We start from the raw sequence: 17,590 nt of genomic DNA on the forward strand, positions 1-17,590 counted from the left end.
AATACCATTTAGTTCATGTCCTCAAAGTAAGACCAAAAAGGTTTTTTATTGTTAAATAAATAATTTTAAGAGCAACCACAACCTATTTCATTTTGCAGAGTCTATTTGCCTTGTTCCTCTAAACAGATATGGCTCGTAAAAGGTCATCAATAGACTTTTCAACACTCTTCTTGTCAAAAACACCGTCACTTAGAGCCAGCCAGACCTGGCCCCAGCTCTTTATTAGCTGGACTAGTTCTTTATTAGTTGTAATCCGTTTTTCCATCATTCTCGGAGTGATTTTGCTACGAAGTGACCAAGGAATTATAGGGCCGAAGACCGAGACTCGGAAATTGTCGATTATCTCGGCCAACGCTCTGAACCCATCCCTCCCAGTTGGTTTACTGTATTGTAAATAGCTCAATTCTTCTGGTTTGTAGTTTTTAGTCATTAGTCGGTCTATGCAATCAGCAATCTGTTTGCACAAATATTCTTCTATTTTATCCAGTTTGGGTCTTCCATTTGAAGCTATATCCGGCAATGTGGTGTGTAACTGAGGTAGCGATTCTTTCTGATCAGGAGCATGCCGTGAAGTTAGTCGGAATGAGGATCTACCTGTTATACTTTTAGCTACCAGCTTTTTTCTTGACGAATCCGGACTTCCCAGCTCACCACTACTTTTAATTTTGGAATGTTCTTCAATGGCACTTAAATCAGTTGTGTGACTAGTAAGTGGGAGTGATCCATTCTGTGATGTTTTCCTCTTCTGACTGCGGCCTATTTCAAGATCTTCTAGCTGATGATTTATGTTTTTGTCCAGTCCTACTGACTCGTTTAGCTCTTCAAGTGTCATTTTTCGCTTCTTGCCATTTTTTCGCAGTGGTGGGCTTTTTCTTGATTTAGAGCCCAATGATGAAGCTTCAAGAGGAGCTCGTGAAATAGCTTCGTCTAGACCATCTTTCAAACTAGATTCATCCTCTTTCATGGCAATATCGACCATGGCATCTGTGTCTGGAATATAAGTATCACCACCATTGGCTGAACTATTGACTATCTGGGCAATCTGGGTAGCAGTCATTCCTGGAACAAACGTCACAGTACGAATGTTATTGACAAGTGCTTTAGTACACAGAATACGATCATTGCTCAACAATACAGTAAAGACATTGTGCATCTGGTGATAGTACCTACAACAGTCGAGAATCGCGTCGTCACCATCCAAGCCCGAAGTCAGAGTATCATCAATCCCCTGTCCTACCACACAAGGAGTACTATTAGCCAGCTTCTCGTAAAGCCAATTAGCACCTGATCGAGCTTTAAACGACTTACTACTGTCAAAACTGGATTTCAGTCCGTCGAGTTCCTGGAGAACTTGATACGGAACCACAATTGCATGGCTATAGGTAACCGCCAGTTCACATAACTTTTCCACAATGTCAAGATTTGACATTAAAAAGTTCGTATCAACCACAATAGCTGATACCGGACTATACATCTCAATGATACGATCCACCCATTAACCTCCAGTTCTTCCTGGCAATTTCCGAGACTGCTTGTTCGAGATCAAATTTCGTTATTGTTTACATTCGCGCTTAACTGCATATGCGGGGCTCACTTAACTGTTACGGCTGAGGTGGGCCTGCCTCCGGCGGCTGGGGCTCTGCCCCAGACCCCCTAGCTCCTCTCGCTTCGCTCGAGTCGGGCCGTGGGGTGGGGTCAAAGATGAAGTTGCTGGTTAGTATGGATTGTGTATGATGTGTGATGTACATCTGCCGTTAGGTGTCAGACCCTGATCGCCAGTGCATCACCCCCTGCAGCTTGTCCCTCTTCCCGACGCACGACTCGAGCGAAGTGAGAGGAACCACGGGTCTGGGGCGGAGCCCCAGCCGCCGGAGGCAGGTACTACCCGCTAAAAATCAAAAATGCAAAAATATATGAGGCTGGCTAGGTATTACTTGGACAGCTTGCCAACGGACTGCAGCTTGTCGAGGTTGAGACTGGCGCGGAAAGACCGTTTGCTGTCGAGTCGTTGGCAATATGAGACAGCCATGCTGAGGCCGATGACCGCTTTCATCATGTACTGGGGGTAGGGATGTTCTTGTGCCCTGTCGTATGCGTAGAGCCAGCCAATTTTCTCCTCGTCGGCGTCATCGTCTTCTTCCTTATCGGCGTCTTTTTTTCCTAATTGCATGACCCGCTTTTTGATAGGTATTCTCCGTCGGACCATACCAAGTATCACGTTGGGATCAGCCTTTAAACTGAAGAATACTTTGGACTTCGACACCTTCACAAGATCCCCTTTAGTGAGGTGATGTCTGTTGCCAATCAGCCATTCTCGTTTGTCAGTGTCGACAAATAAATACTGCTCGCATCTGATGCCCTTGGGATTTGTACTATTCGGAGAGTATATCATCTCGCTAGCATCATGGATATCGAAAGAAAGGGGACGGTACACGTCTGAGAATACAGTCATCTGGAAAGGAGCAGGGCCCCGTCGTTTTCGAGCAATAGTCAATGCAAGGTTACCATTTTGATGGAAGTTGAGCTCAAAATCGCCATTGGACGTGGTAATATCGACGTAGTAGCTGGGTCCAACTCGCATGTCAAGGTGCTGAGAGTCGGGATTGGTGGTCAAGTACAAATCTTTGGAATACTTGAGAATGTGGTATTTTAGGTGCTGGGCACTGGAGACAGGAAATGGGTCACTTTCCTCATCCCCGTCGAATTCATCAGTTTCGAAGTTAACACGGCCGAGATCTGCTGAAGTAACTTGCAAGCTGAGTGGTCTCGAAGAGCCCACTGACTTTCTAACAGGAGGAGCTTGTGAATTGGACGAAATCTGGGAAGTCAGAATTGGTGAATGCTGAGAGTAGCCGTAGCTGTCAGACGGATATTCTGCTGGTTGGTACCCAGAAAACGGTTGTGCTGACCATCTGGGAGAAGAAGAGTCTTGTGACGACACCATTGGAGGTGAGGATTTTGGTGGTGACAAAAGCGGCGGGGAAGATATAGGTGGAGTTAATCCCCGGCGTCCAACTCTGATGGGTGATGCTATTTTTTTATCCATTGTGCCTGTACTAGGTGAATGACTACGATTTCGTTCAGATGCTGTTACGGGAGTTGGCACCTGCTGTTGGTTCTTAGTAGTATTTGACTCTTGGAGAAATGTAAATGTCTCCTCATCCCCACTATAGCGAAGAGGTCGAGATACAGGAGATAAGTTGTGTAAAGAGGACTCGGTATCCGGGTTTGGACTACAGTCACGGCTAATCCGTGGGGCATCTTTGTGCGAAAAGTTGGGCACTTTTTCCTTTGAGGCTGGACTATTCATATCACGGATAGGACTTTGATGAGTGTCATCTGGAATTCCCACTGTTTGACAAGAGGAAGTAGAAACCCGAGAACTATTTTCGGCAGGATTAGGAGAAAGACCTCTAGGAGATAGGAAGGTGGGCGAGTTAGATGTAGCATCAAGAGTAGTATTCAGATCTGAACTGAGTTTACCCGGACTACCTGACCTCAAACCCCTCTTACCAGGACTCCTAGACCTTGCTCTAGCCGAACTTCTTGCCAAATCAACTGGACCCTTAGGAGGTGTATCGGGAATTGACTTTTGGGTCAAACCTGGACTTTTAATGATTGGTTCTGGTGAAACTGCAGATGGGCTATTAGCGGCAATGACAGAGTGTGTGACTACGGAGGGACTACCATTGCTTGCCTGACTCGATGCAATAGAAGCAAGAGAACTGCTCGAACCAACAGGCTTTCTTGGAACCGAATACACTGGGTATCCAGCTTTAGCCATATCAGTAGCTATTGGCTTGACAGCCAGCGATTTCATTTCCAAAACTGGTGGCTCTGCCGAAACTACTACCTCTGGAGAGGGCGAGCGAGACGAGTCCGTCTGTAAAGGCTTTGTAGGATATTGGAGATTTGGAAACAATGGATTGCTCAGACTGTGTGAGTATGCATGACGGATAATATGCTTGAAAGAACGGTGAGTAGGTTGTTGCTCGGTAGATGTATTTGACGTAGAATGCAGACCCAAATTGCCAGACTGTTCCAAATGTTCACTGGAGAAATATGTTTGAGGATGTGATTGTGAATGTGACCGCTGACGTTGAGGGTGAGCGTGATGATGATGGTGATGGTGAGATTGGTGCTGATGGGTATGCTGAGAATGCTGTGAATAATGCGAATGGTGACAATGAGCGATTGATTTAGATGCTTGACCATGGTCATGAGAATTTCCATGAGCATTACCATGAGTACTACCATGTGCATGACCAATGGCATGACTGTTATCAAGACCTAAGAAATTTACATGCTCCCCCTGATTTTTACTCGGGTGGCTATGAACCTGATCCATATTATCACTGTATTGAGTAGATTGATGACCAGGTTGAGGCGATTGAATCGTCCGATTAAAACCATCTGAAACTGTAGCTTGTGAGGGATATCCTGAGGTACTGCTGCTATACAATGTTGGAGAAGGAGCAGGACTCCTGTCGCTACCACTTCCATTTGATTCACCCGAACTGGCTCTCACAGGTTTTCTGGCTACTTTCATAACAGGACTGGTTGTTCCCGTAACTGGTCTATACAGACCACTGGGATCACCAGTGGACCTAGGAATAGCCCCTGTTGTTGTACCATGTGTTGATATGTGAGGGAGTGATGGTTGGAGAGATTGGCGCTTAGCTCTTGCTGGTGATGGCGGTAATGCCACACTCTCAGAACTGAAGTTCTCATGAAACATTCCCGACTTGACAAAAAAACCAGTCTTTCTGTTATATGCACATGAATCTGAAAATAAACAAATAAATAAATCAGCTCTTGAAAGTACTCAAGTGGGTGAGACCTCTAAACAATAATACGCAAACGCACGAGGGCTCCCACTGCAGCTGGTGATCAATAATAAAGAGTAATAAAATGACCTGTACGATTTGTCACTTCGTACTGGACCCACTTTGAAAAAAATGAAAAACGATGTATCATCTAAAACGAAATTAAACTAGTCAGCCACCAATCTTAAGTAGAATTTCAGCCATTTATAATCGAATACCACAAAAAAACAAAACTCATTCCATTTCTTGCGTCCTACGTCATTTCATTACCCCAAGCCCACAGTTCTTAATTAACCGATAAGATAAATATAGTAACTGCACCGCATATCGCATGGCGCAGTTAAATCACAAGTCCGCCACAACAAAAACCACTCATTTGTGCTGTTAAGGGTACTTCAAGAGGCTAGACACTTAATTAAACTGGTGAACTTCCTTTCGGTGACCGAGTATTGCCTTGTCCTATGCCAACATTGCTCGAAGATGGAGTGAGACAAGTTGCAGGGACTGGCTGGATAAAATCAGTTCCTTGGTTATGGGTAATCTTTAGTAGAATTCTATCTCATCGGCCAGTTTAGCTCTTAATTTTTGAACTCTCTTTACTGATACCTCCAAGTTTCAAGTTTCAACTTTCAAGCTCAAATCTCCCTCCTAACTATCTCGGGCTATATAATCCCTGTTAAAGTTCTAAATTACCCTGCAATATGTTAAGAATGTTGGCCCGCTTTCTGCATGTTTGATAGACGGACCCTTGCATGGATTGTCGACCTCATATCCAATGAATTTGCAGATAGATGCTTACAGCGCATATGCACACCGAGTCTAAACCAATTTAGCGTTTACAGGGGTAACCCTGTCTATCTTGTCTATTTCTGGTGCTGGTCGATCTGACCAAGAGCATATTTCTACAAATATCAAATAATTATCCAAATAATTCTTATCCTGTATTTTGAGTTGACCAAATGCTTCCTGTGAGCAGGAGCTGCAATATACTTGATAGATACACACACGATTGACAATTGACCATGGAGATGAATCAAGCAGTGACAGTTTTTTCTTTTTGTATACATATCATTTTATTCAGAATGAAAGAATGGACTCTTCCAAGATTAAAAAGAACGATATTGACTCTATATTTTCGAAAGACGGAAGGTAACAACAGACCGGAAGTTTGAGGTAACAAATTACTCAGCCGCTTGGGAATGCGGCGGTGGTGGTAGATTCTGATGGCTTGGCAGATCCGGAGTTATTCGACCTGATCTGAGTTTGTGTTTCTATTATACAACCAAATCGAACTAGTGGGATCTTTAACACTACGTCAGCACACTACTTGTGGCGGAGAGAACCTGGTATTCCTAGTAATAGGGTCTTAGGTAGAGGCAACGAGGGTATAAGAAAACAAACAATCAGCTGTCACTGGTTTTTGTAGTACCTTCTTGCTTCATCTGTCTTCTACTATATATCAACCAGATTAGATAGAAACTGCTTTGAAACTCTGCAGATTTTTGTCAGGGAGCATTTTCTAGTGGGCAAAATGAGCTTCTCACAAATGTTCGCCATGATTAAGGGCGAGTCCGATAAGAACGGGGTTCCCAACTCTGTATCTCGTGGACCCTCATCTACCATAACCCAAGTCAAGGGCTCTGGGGTTGTAGGAAAACTTTCTACCTCAGTTGGAAGCAATAATTCTAATGGATCGAATGCAAGTAGCATTCAATTCAAGATTTCTGAAAGAGAGAGGCTTGAGCAGCAGGCCAAGATCCAGCGTCTGAAAGCAGCCCGACAAGCCGAGGAGGCAGCTAAAAATGCCAATAAAAGGAAACCAACACCCACCAAAAGTTCTTCCTCAGCTCCCAAAGCGACCAAAACCCCTAGCGTGACCAAATCAACAAAGCCGGCTGCTAAAAAGAACGGACCCACACAATCAAGAAATGCATTAAACTACCAGCCAGAGCCTGTAGAAACGAAGCCAAAGAAGAAGGTAAGTCTCCAACCGAGACGTAACGACTCGAGCGAAGCGAGAGGAGCCACGGGGTCTGGGGCGGAGCCCCAGCTGCCGGAGGTAATGCCACAACAGACAGAAACTAACAGATTCGGCAGCTCAACTTCCGGGATATTATGAAAGAGGCTGAGAACATAGACAGCGAGAAGCTTAAGATGACAGTCAAAGTTCGCAAAGAGCCGCCTCCTACGCCTGCGACGAGATCACGAGAGGGTCGTGATGACAGTCCTGCGGGTCTGACCAGAGGTGTTGCTGGCAGCGGACCAAGATCACAGTCTCCTCAGGCGAAACTGGGCTCACCGGGACCTGCGAATATCGGTATGAAGAAAATGACGAAGAGTGAGTCTCCTAAACCGTCATCCAAACCTAAGAGCGGTTCACAGTCACGACTGGGCTTGACTCCTTCTAACCGCAGTCCTGACATCGCTCATCGCCAGAGACCTAAACAGGGTTTCCCAGAAAAACGGAGACCAGCCAGACGACAGGACGATTATGATGAAAGCGACGACGATGGGTTTATCGTGGACGACGAAGAAGAGGAGGCCCGGTCTAGAGACGTGGGATACGACCGCGACGAGATCTGGAGCATTTTCAACAAAGGACGCAAGAGACAATATTATTCGGACGAAGACGATTTGTCGGATATGGAGGCCAGTGGATCACAGGTGTTTGCTGAGGAGCAACGCAGTGCCATCTACGGAAGGAGAGAGGACGACATGGAGGAGCAGGAACTGCAACGCCGCGCCGAAGAGAAGAGACGAAAGAAGTTCGGGAGATAGCTGGGGGGTTTTTTTTTGCCTCTGGCAGCTGGGGCGCTGCCCCAGACCCCGTTGTGCTCGCTTCGCGAGCTTTCGCGGTGGTCTGTTACGATCATGCTAGGATGATTGTTTATATTTATTAACACTTTATACACTAATTAGCTAATTAAATGCATTTTTTCTTGATATTGTACATCATAAATTGAATAAATAAAATAGACTATAAATACATGTCTGGCTGTCAGGACGAGTCCATTTCCTCGTCTAGTTCAGCGAGAAGCTCGGACTCGCTCATTGACTCGGCCATGAACCCTCCACTGCTGTCGTCGTCGCTTTTGGTCAGATCCTGTGTTTCTACAAAAGATGTCTGTTGAGTCTCCTCAGTAATCTGTGTTTCTACCAAAGACGTCAGTTGAGTCTCTTCTGTCAACTGTGTTTCGTCAGCAACAGTTGCCATTGAAAACTGGTTAGATGTTGAAAACTTGGCATCCTGTACACCACCATTGTAAAAATTCGTGGATTTGGGGGAATCTGAAAGTCGCTCAGCATTCTGAGGTATTTCAGTTACTGGCTGAGTTTCAGTGTCATCTTCCAGCTGTTGAGTTTCAGAAGCGCTGACAACCTCACCGTTCGAGCGACTGACCATATTTGTGGAACGTACGTGAGAAGTTGGTTCCGCTTCAACTGAGTTTTCCCGGCTAGACACCACAATTGCACTTTCAATATTATTGCCATCTAACTGATGTAATACAGTAAATGAAAATTCATTACTGCTCTCATTGTCTACCGATGAGCTTGCAGGGGCAAGCCTCCCAGTAGCAAGAAGCTTCTCGACATCAATATCGGATAGGTCAAATCTACCTTTTGGCGCCGGTGTGGTGTTTACTTCTGAAACAACGACATCGCTATCAGATCCACTACCATCGGCCTTTGGTATCGACTCTTCTTCTAACTTTCCGTGGACTCTATTCAACCTGCTCTTTATCTGTAATGCAATCAGGTACCGCTTCCATCTCAGCAATGCTTTGGCTTCAACTACCTTTTTATCCTCTTCTTCCTTCTCATACACCAGATGGTTATAGACTTCCATTACAGCTTCTTCAAACTCGGCTGCAATGACTATCCCCTCGATTCTCGGATTCATTTTTCTACGAGCAAAGTCAAACCCGCAAACAGCATCAGCATAGTCAACCCCAAGGATTTTAGCCGCCAAGTTAATATTGGGATACCTTAAATGTCGGCCTCCCTCTGGTATCATAGATGGCACGTAAACGTCGATGTTGCGAAATGCATTTCTCGGCACTTTCCCATCTACAATTGGTGGAGGTACGTACTTGGTGGTCTGATCAAGTGAATACATTCCGACATTTGCCTCCTCTTCACCTGCATCTTCTGTATCGCTATATTTAGAGCTGAGACTCTTCCTGGCTTTTGTATGTTTAAGAGGCTGACTGCCAGCTTTGACTACACGACCAAGTCTATACCAGGATTGGGCTGAACGAACTATTTTAACATGCTTCCTATGATAAACAGGACATGTTTTTCCACCCACATACGCTTCAAAAGATCCTCTTTGGATTTTCTTGGTGTGTTTCAAGGCTAGTGTCCCACAAGGAACTTTCGGGTCGAGAACCTCATTTTGACGCAAGTGTTGTTCCAAAACATATATAGGATGACCCTTGAAGTCCTGTATATTCGTTGGTAGTCCTTCGGATGCTTCCCGTTTTTTAAGTTCCGCAATTTCAGCGATAGCTCTTGGGTCCAGCTGACGAGGTGTAAAGTATCGCATAACTCGCTCCCACCATACCGCACCTGATTCGGTATTTGTTATTCGCTTTTTCCTCGTTTTGGAGTTGTATTGATAGGCATAACGTCTTGTCACATCGCGAGCAGTGCCATCGCGTTCAAATGCAATGACATATCGGAGAGAGTTGTATGGGTCTGACAAAGCAGGTTCCAGTTTTGACCTTCCTCGAACAACTTCCACCGATTGTGTTACTGTTGGATCTACCGATACCCACCTTGAGCTGGCTGGATCCCATGCCTCTACCCAATAAATGGGGTAAGCACTGCCCTGATGAAATGTCGAGGGGTGCCTGGAACTAGGACTTCCAGCTCGAGAGGTATCCTTATCTGACGATTCTGCTGACTCTTCCATAGGTGTATTAGATGTAAAATCCAGTGGTTGAAGGGAGCAGACAAGCCTGGCATCCACATCCACTGATCTCAAAAGAGCACAAAATCCTTGAGCGGATAAATCACTAGACCCTCTAAATCTAGTCAATTGCCTTCTAAATTTTTCTATACCCATTCGGCTCTCAATCAGTCGAGACTTGTTAAATATTTCATCCCAGCCGAGCATTCTCAACCCCTTGTGTGTGATACGGAAACTGTTACTCCATGCCTTACAAGCATGGCGTAGCCCGTCTAGAAATTTTCGAGTTTTTAAAGTGGGAGATAAATGGTCTGGTGGAAATAGCTCCTGTAGAATATTATTACTTAATACCCTTTTGAAGTCCCTATGAAGGAGAAAATCATTGCACCAGTGATTACGGAGAGAGTTGTGGTGTAGGAGGCAGATAAGCTGGAGTTTATGAATCAAAATTCTGTCAGCTTTTTCCTCTTTTGTCAAATGATGTACTTTGCGACTTTTCGAAGTTAACTTGGTTTCTTTGGCATTCAAGGATATGGTAATTCCTTGAGTCGAACTTGCTTCCTTTGACGTGCCTACGACAGAATTATTCGCATCGCCACCATTGGAGTTTATTTCTGCTGTGTCTGCTACTCCCGTATCAGCATTCAAAAGATTTACATCGTCCCACTCAAATTCTTCTTCTTCATCTTCATCTTCATCTTCATCATCATCCTGATTACCTTCGATCAGTTGGATCGAATTTGTGTAGTAATGTTTCTGCGTTTCTGATGTCGGATGCCGTTCGTCTGGGTCTTCTAAAGAATCCGAGGAGATGTATACTACTTCAGAGTCATTAGCTGAATCCAAATCGACCCGATCCCCTACTTGGTCTCTTTGACGCTTTCTTTTTTTTACTGGCCTACTGTCGTCAATGCTTTTAACTTCGGTTTGGATATCTTTCATCATAGCAAGATATCCCTTTGGCACACTACTTAGTACCGATTGAGGCCCAAGCCTGGAAAGATTCGACCCTTTGGGCCTTACCGGAGCCTTTCCCTTTGACCTCTTCATGCTATCTGAGTCCTGCTAACATAGCTGGCCATGAACTTGCAAAACAGTGCCATGGAGGCGAATGGTAATGCAGATCCAGGGTCTTGAAATAAATTAATTATCACGTGAGATGGGACATGACGTCGATTGCCTGAATATATTTATCTGAGCAGGTCGAAATAAATTTGACACAAATAGATCGAATAGAAGACGAGATTAACGAATTTTGTATGAGTTCTCAATTAGTTTGACAGCTTCTTAGTGATTATTCATCAGTCGGGTAAATTTTTAGGTGGGGAAAAATACAACTAGAAACCATAATTGCTAGTGAAATCCCAGGAAGAAAAGATTCACATTATATTTATTTTTTAATTTAATCTAGATCTGGTCTTTAAATGAAAATAGTTCTAGTTCTTTTTGAATTTTAATCTAAAAGGAAGAAACTGGCGAGATCTGGTCATGTCGCGGCACCTGCAGGAAGAGACTGGAGATGACTGGTCATGTCGCATCAATTACAAGACTCTTGATCTATTGCATGATCTACAACCATCTTGCCAAATTCGATCCCCCCTGCATCTACTGGTAAAGAATACAGGTCGCTAAAAAACCAGGATAATAATTATTTAAACAACCAATGATAGTTTCAAAAATTTCAATATTCATTCTCTGGTTTCAGTTCGTGCTATTTCTATTAGTCCTTATACATTGTGAGAAGTTTGACAGTCTTACGTACCCAACTATACAAGCACTGGACTTGCTATCACCATCATCGACATGTGTCCAAGCTGCATTGAGTGACCTGCTTCCTTCATGTGTAGTAGACACTCTGACATCCAGTGAGCGTGTGTCCTATGCAATAAGGTTATCACTGTGTGAATTTCAAGCATCTGGAGTTGACTATCCTGATAATTGTTTAGCCAATGGGTTGTCGGAAAATAGGTTAGATGTGTGCACTAACGAGCTGGAGTCTAAACCACAATGGTGGACGACGTATAGTGGAAATTATAAGCTCATCAGTATGATTTGTCTTGAGAACCAGAGTAGTTATGAAAGATTGTCTACAATAAGGTTACACAAAAACCTTACAAATATATACACACATCTCTTCAATGATATTTATAATGCTTATAGCGAGATAGACCATCAAGGCAGCCAGGTGCAAGACCTACGTCGTACCATGGATCAACTAAGAGAAATTGCTGATATGCTCCAAGAATCCTGGGAAACGATTTCAAGAGATGCCCTTTGGCAGTTAAAAGAACTGCAAGAAAATCTTTTCAGTGTATGTCTGAAGTATAGTTTGGGGGGAGATACAGAAAAATCCTAACCAGAACAGATCCAGCAGTCGTCAAAAGAGATGGCGTCTGTCCAAAACAAGATGCAAGATTTGGCTATAGACAACTTCCAGCGACAATTAGATCTCACATGCTATTTAACTGACTCTGAGAAGAGTTCTAAAAATCTGCAAGTCGTAAGTTGGTGCCTGCTCAAACGTTGCCATTCTAACTTCACAGGAAATAGAAAGTGCTAAACTCAGCCTAGACAATCTGCGAGCCTCCCAGAGAGAGTTTGAGTTAGAAGTAGAATCTCACTTCGCTAGATTTGGAAAGGGGTTGGCTTGGTTTATGCAGTTATTTTCAATGGCCCGATACGTGGGCCTGAAAGTGATCTTTCTGTCACTTCTAATCTTCTGGATTTACAGTCAAAGAAAAATATCGCACCTTATAATCTTTAGCTTTGCCTCCTTCCTCCTGGTCTTTAAAGAACAAGAAATCTCATTCATACCCCTGGTAGCAATATTCATAGCGATACTCACACTGATAAGATATGCTCCACATCAACCCACAATACCTTCTCCGCAATCGCCAATGCTAGAATTACTCTACTAAGATATATTAATAATAAATAGTTATTTCGTCACATTAAAAATAAAAAGATGATAATAAAAAATGTATGGGGACAACTCAAGACCTCTTAGCAGCCTTATCAGAAGAAGTGAGTCTGATAAGTCGAGATGCCTCGTCAAAGAGAGATCGTGAACTTCCATTTCTGTGCATGAAACTGAGACCAGTTGATGATGAGCTGCGACTTATATTACCAGACCCATTAGAGCTGTGATGACCAGTATGATTACCACTATGACTAGCACTATGACTTCCACTGTGGTGTCCGTGAGCCAGGGTATTCAGAGCGAGTGAGCTAGAAGAATGTGAGTTGACATGCGAGCTTCCCGCAGAGCCAATACCACGACGCAGCGAGTTTCCAGGAGTAGACGACAGGTGTGCTAAACTTGGCATTGTCAATGGAGGTGAGGTTGACGAAGGGCCATTACCAGGCTCATAATCAGGAGCCCACTCTCCATCGCTGGCATTACCATCTCTCACAGCAGTCGAATAACTCGGCACCTTGGACAGCAGATTAATATCGATATCAGGTGTCCTAGGGGTAAGAACAGGAGTGCCAACTCGTGACAAATGAGATATTTCGGGACTGAAATGCGAGCCATGACTGAAGTAATCACTAGGACCAAAATGAGGGGTGTTCGCACCAGATGGAGTTCGAGAATTATCACCGCTCTGACTGGCAGACGAGTGATTAGTACCCACACCAGGAGTCTGAGAACCACTGCTGGCTTGTTGCTGTAACTCCAAAGCACGAAGACCCGCTGCTAATTGAGAACGTTGAGCAGGATCTAATGCAGTCATCATAAGATGGTCATGATCCAAAGAGTTACGACGAGACCGTAATCTTGGAGTCGAAGCAACACTCCCTTCTGGACTCTCTAAACTAGGAGTAGGAATACCATTCCATAGTCTGTCATAAACATGATCTTCATAGTTAGGAGGAGCACCACCATCTAAACTGTTAAGAGCAGTACTACTAGCTTCACGACTACTGGCATTTGAAAACAAAATTTCCTCTTCGGGCTGTCTGGAACTGCCAGGAATCTGTAAAATGGTAGGATCAAGTGACGAAATAGGGACGTTGGGAGAGATGAAAAGATAAATAGGAAGAGATGCTCGCAGCTCAGACACATGCCCATCCGGGTTAACCAAGCATACAGCAAACTTAATTTTATGAGCAACCTTAATGTATTGGCCGACCACGCAGTCCTGAGTACATTTGGATAAACTCGTAGGCAGTTGAATCATCTCGTTAACTTCCCATGAATCTTGTCCTTCTAAACCACCTTCCGGTGCAGGAATCACTAACTCATGACGAATTTTTTCAGAACTACTAGTACTGCCACTTGGTGTAGCTAGAGTAACAAACTCGACAAGCTGAGCTTTAATGTTACCTAGTTTCAGTCCCTTGAGCATCGGAACAAGTGTGAAATTGACGGGGAAACTGGATCCCACTGCAACTGCCTTCGATGGGATCTCTATAGTATAATCGATCTTACTGGGCCAGGTGTTTGAAATAGACACAGTCTGCGATAACTCGAAGTTATCGGAACCGATAGTTCGCACAATTCTGATATGTTTTCTTGCCACGAGATTATTCTGGAATCGGCCTCTCTCAACCACTGCCACTAATCTATAAACCATCTGAGCTCCTTCTAACCCTTCAATTGATTCTGGAGTATCTCCTGGGATGACCATTTCGAACGGCAGTTCGTGGTTACCGGCAGACAGTGTTTTAGCGTTATTATTGCTAGGAGTATTAGTACCACCGCTACCAGGACCATGACTACCAATACCCGCACTTCCACTTCCGCTTCCGCTGCCTCCAGCACTACCACTAGCACCAAAACTCGACGAAAGTGAAACACTCGAGCCGTTTCTAGACCTCGAAAGGCCACCACCGCCGTTTTCCAGATTATCCCACTCGTGATCAAACAGTACAGCCTCATATCTGACTGGTTTGCTGATAGTGCCTCTTCCCATCGCTCCATCGATCCAGTTCATCTTCAAAGTACCCGTAAGTCTAAGAGTGATCTTACGGATCGAAATAGAATCATTAATCGAAAACACCACTGATCCAGACAGCAGCACCGACGCTGCGTCCTCCGGAGACCCCCTGAGAACAATCACATTCCTCTCAGTGGACTTAATTCTGTTTCTGTTAGATCATGGGCCCACGAGCGAGACTGGTGTTGCCTCCGACTGCTGGGGCTGCGCCCCAGACCCCCCGGCTCCTCTCGCTTCGCTCGAGTCGAGCGTATACGATTCCTAGCAATCTCCTGCGAAGCAGGAGCTACGGGGTCTGGGGCGCAGCCCCAGCCGCCGGAGGCACAGGGCACCCCTCAGAAGGTCAAGTGAACTTACCGGATGTCGAACAGCGTGAGAAAGCTGCTTTGACTTCGCAGCAGAACCATGGTGACTATTAAGGTTTGACAGTGGTCAGCCTGGCGGAGTGTGCGATGGTCGCCAATAGGGGTTCAGACAGCTGGGTTTTCAGCTTGGCCGGCGTGAAGTGAATTTTGTGACCGGAGAAACCGAGAACTGGTGACTTTTTTATCAATTGCCGGACTTAGGTCTTATCGGGCGGGCTCGAGATCGGGCTGATGCAGTTCGTATAATATCTCCGAATATGCTAATAAGTGGGGGTCTATCTGGATAGCCGAGGATCTCAGTATGATGAGAAAGGAAATCTAAGCGGTCAGTTTACTGTGAGTCGAATGACTGCCAAGTCGTGATTGGCACTTGAATGCTGTGACTAGCACGCTAGGAGGTGACTCTAAAATGACTGTCCAAATTAGTCGTGTGAAGTTGGTTACGAAACAAAAAAATTGTTCGAGGCGTTGCTGGTTTATCAGTGAGTCCACGTTCCCTACTAAATTTTTCTGCACGTCAGTGATTGTCTATTATTCTCAGTGTGCAGAATTTGCGTATTGATAGGGTGCAGATGAGACAATCAGTAACGGAACCTTCTTTTCCGTGGATCGGATTTCCTGCGTATAATATGTATATGCGCTACTAAACTGTTAGCACAACCCTAGGATCAGACTGACTGTTGCTGCTGCTACTACTCTGCTTGCTGACTGTGAATTTAATGGCTCGGATGTGAACCTAAAAGGTGCTGTCGGTTGTGTCGGTTGTGTCAGTCGCTGTGGTTATTCTGGTACTCTGGCTGATGTCGTGATTATTATTTTTAGTGTAGTCGACTTGGTATTACGGGTGACTGGTGCAATGGTAACTCTGGTCCTGAATATAATATAGCGCAATATAGCAGAATCTAGCAAATCTCGCAGAATATAGTAGCACCAGTAGCTAGCTATAAATGTAACTTACTCTAGCAAATGATCCTGTGTACTTCGTCGTACTCGTGAACTATCTATATATAGATATTGTGTGAGCTTCGGTTCGATAACAATGTTAGCGCTGCGAATGTGTGCTCTGTACTGCTATTAAAAGCGATGGAAGCAAGTATTGTCGAGGCAATGAGAAGAGAAAGAACAAGAAACCAGGTACGACAGGCGACACTTCTGTTTATGTTGTGAAAGAGTGAGAAAAGAAAGATCGAATGTAACCGGAAAAAATACCAGTGAATCTAACGTGCGCACTATGCTGTAAATATCGTAAATCCTTGAAATTCTATAATAAGTTTGAAAAATACCAGAAATAGGAGCACTCAGAAATATAGAAAACCTGTAAAATCAAAAATACAGAAAAGCTACAACAACAGCAACCACAAATACCTCGAAATACTACCGTATATATGACAAAATCAACCCTGTCTGTAGTCTGAGCTTATCATGTAAATGTACGTTTTTAGCACGTAAGAGGATTTAATGACGTTTGCTTTTTCCCGTCGGGAAGAATATGCTTAGCTGATGATGCAACAGCAGCCTGGCAGTCTTCTGCAAACAATAGTAGTATAAAATAAATCGTACTGCGCCGTTGCGATGGACCTGCTAGATCCGGAATGCCTCTCACCATTTTCCGAACGTGTACGTCTCATGCACATCTGGTGGTTTCTGCTCTATCTAGAGATAACGTTTTTCCACGCCTGCAGGAGTTAGCTATTGCCTAATATGGCAGGGCATTTGCCGATGAATAAATAAAAAATAAATGGTAAGAAAATGAGATGATGATATCAATATAGATTATACGCAGCAATTGTATATACATACGGAAAAATTTTTATTATTATTCACAGGCAGTTGTTACTACCTATGCTGAGCAATGGTGTATGCCGAAAAAAGGTACAAGCGAAATGAAAGAAAAAATCAAGAAAGATAATACAGCAGCAGCAGCAGCAACGCAGTACAGTACTGCTAATACGGGTAGATAATAATAATAATAATTAAAAATTAAAATAATAAACGCAGTTGGATAAAACCGCACTTATGAATGAATAATTAGTAACAAAATTTATTAAATACAAAATCCTAATAGTTCGTTCAACTATCGACTGATAAGATGATGGGCAAAACTATGTCCAACCTTTTTGTTTTTGTTAGATCAGGGCACCACGTTGTCAGCTCTTACGTGCTGACGTCGGTTTCGGTTATTTTCTGAATCTGTAACCTCGATAGGCTCAAGCTTTTGACTCAAGCTTCGGATTTGACTAGATCAGGCATTGATTCCATTTCTAGCTTTAGCTCAACTTTGGCTCAGCTCTGGCTCAACATTTGGAACCTGGGAACTGGCTTCGAACCAAGCTTATTCCTTGGCCATGCAAATGCCCCTGACACATTCCGGCTGTATATGCTATTCCTTTTTCTTCTTCTGCCAGACCTTCTGTTTCTATTGGTGTCAGAGGTGCCTCACTGCCATCGCGATTGGCGTATCTCAAGCACCACCACGGGTGGTCTCGGCCGGCTCAGAACGGACCGTACAACGTGGCGTACGTACCTGTCTCTAAACAGGGCGATATG

The 17,590-nt window shown here is 44.2% G+C and overlaps 5 protein-coding genes across 5 annotated transcripts; 1 reads left to right on the forward strand and 4 right to left on the reverse strand.

Annotated features, from left to right (window-relative positions):
• Positions 1-118: 118 nt before the first annotated feature.
• On the reverse strand, positions 119-1,474 carry SWT1 (Swt1p; the record flags this gene model as incomplete). The annotated part of the gene is made up of 1 exon (XM_018882572.1): positions 119-1,474. The coding sequence occupies one exon, from the start codon at positions 1,472-1,474 to the stop codon at positions 119-121; it is 1,356 nt and encodes a 451-aa protein (XP_018734847.1).
• Positions 1,475-1,930: 456 nt separating this feature from the next.
• Positions 1,931-4,738, reverse strand: AWJ20_622 (uncharacterized protein; the record flags this gene model as incomplete). The annotated part of the gene is made up of 1 exon (XM_018882573.1): positions 1,931-4,738. The coding sequence occupies one exon, from the start codon at positions 4,736-4,738 to the stop codon at positions 1,931-1,933; it is 2,808 nt and encodes a 935-aa protein (XP_018734848.1).
• A 2,242-nt stretch (positions 4,739-6,980) lies between these two features.
• AWJ20_623 (uncharacterized protein) lies at positions 6,981-7,604 on the forward strand (the record flags this gene model as incomplete). The annotated part of the gene is made up of 1 exon (XM_018882574.1): positions 6,981-7,604. The coding sequence occupies one exon, from the start codon at positions 6,981-6,983 to the stop codon at positions 7,602-7,604; it is 624 nt and encodes a 207-aa protein (XP_018734849.1).
• A 220-nt stretch (positions 7,605-7,824) lies between these two features.
• Positions 7,825-10,788, reverse strand: RAD4 (Rad4p; the record flags this gene model as incomplete). The annotated part of the gene is made up of 1 exon (XM_018882575.1): positions 7,825-10,788. One exon carries the CDS (start codon positions 10,786-10,788, stop codon positions 7,825-7,827), a length of 2,964 nt encoding a protein of 987 aa, XP_018734850.1.
• A 1,943-nt stretch (positions 10,789-12,731) lies between these two features.
• ROD1 (Rod1p) lies at positions 12,732-14,675 on the reverse strand (the record flags this gene model as incomplete). Its single annotated transcript, XM_018882576.1, has 1 exon — positions 12,732-14,675. The coding sequence occupies one exon, from the start codon at positions 14,673-14,675 to the stop codon at positions 12,732-12,734; it is 1,944 nt and encodes a 647-aa protein (XP_018734851.1).
• Between the last annotated feature and the right edge of the window lie 2,915 nt (positions 14,676-17,590).

This window comes from Sugiyamaella lignohabitans, chromosome A, assembly GCF_001640025.1.
Source record: "Sugiyamaella lignohabitans strain CBS 10342 chromosome A, complete sequence".
Classification (NCBI taxonomy): domain Eukaryota; kingdom Fungi; phylum Ascomycota; class Dipodascomycetes; order Dipodascales; family Trichomonascaceae; genus Sugiyamaella; species Sugiyamaella lignohabitans.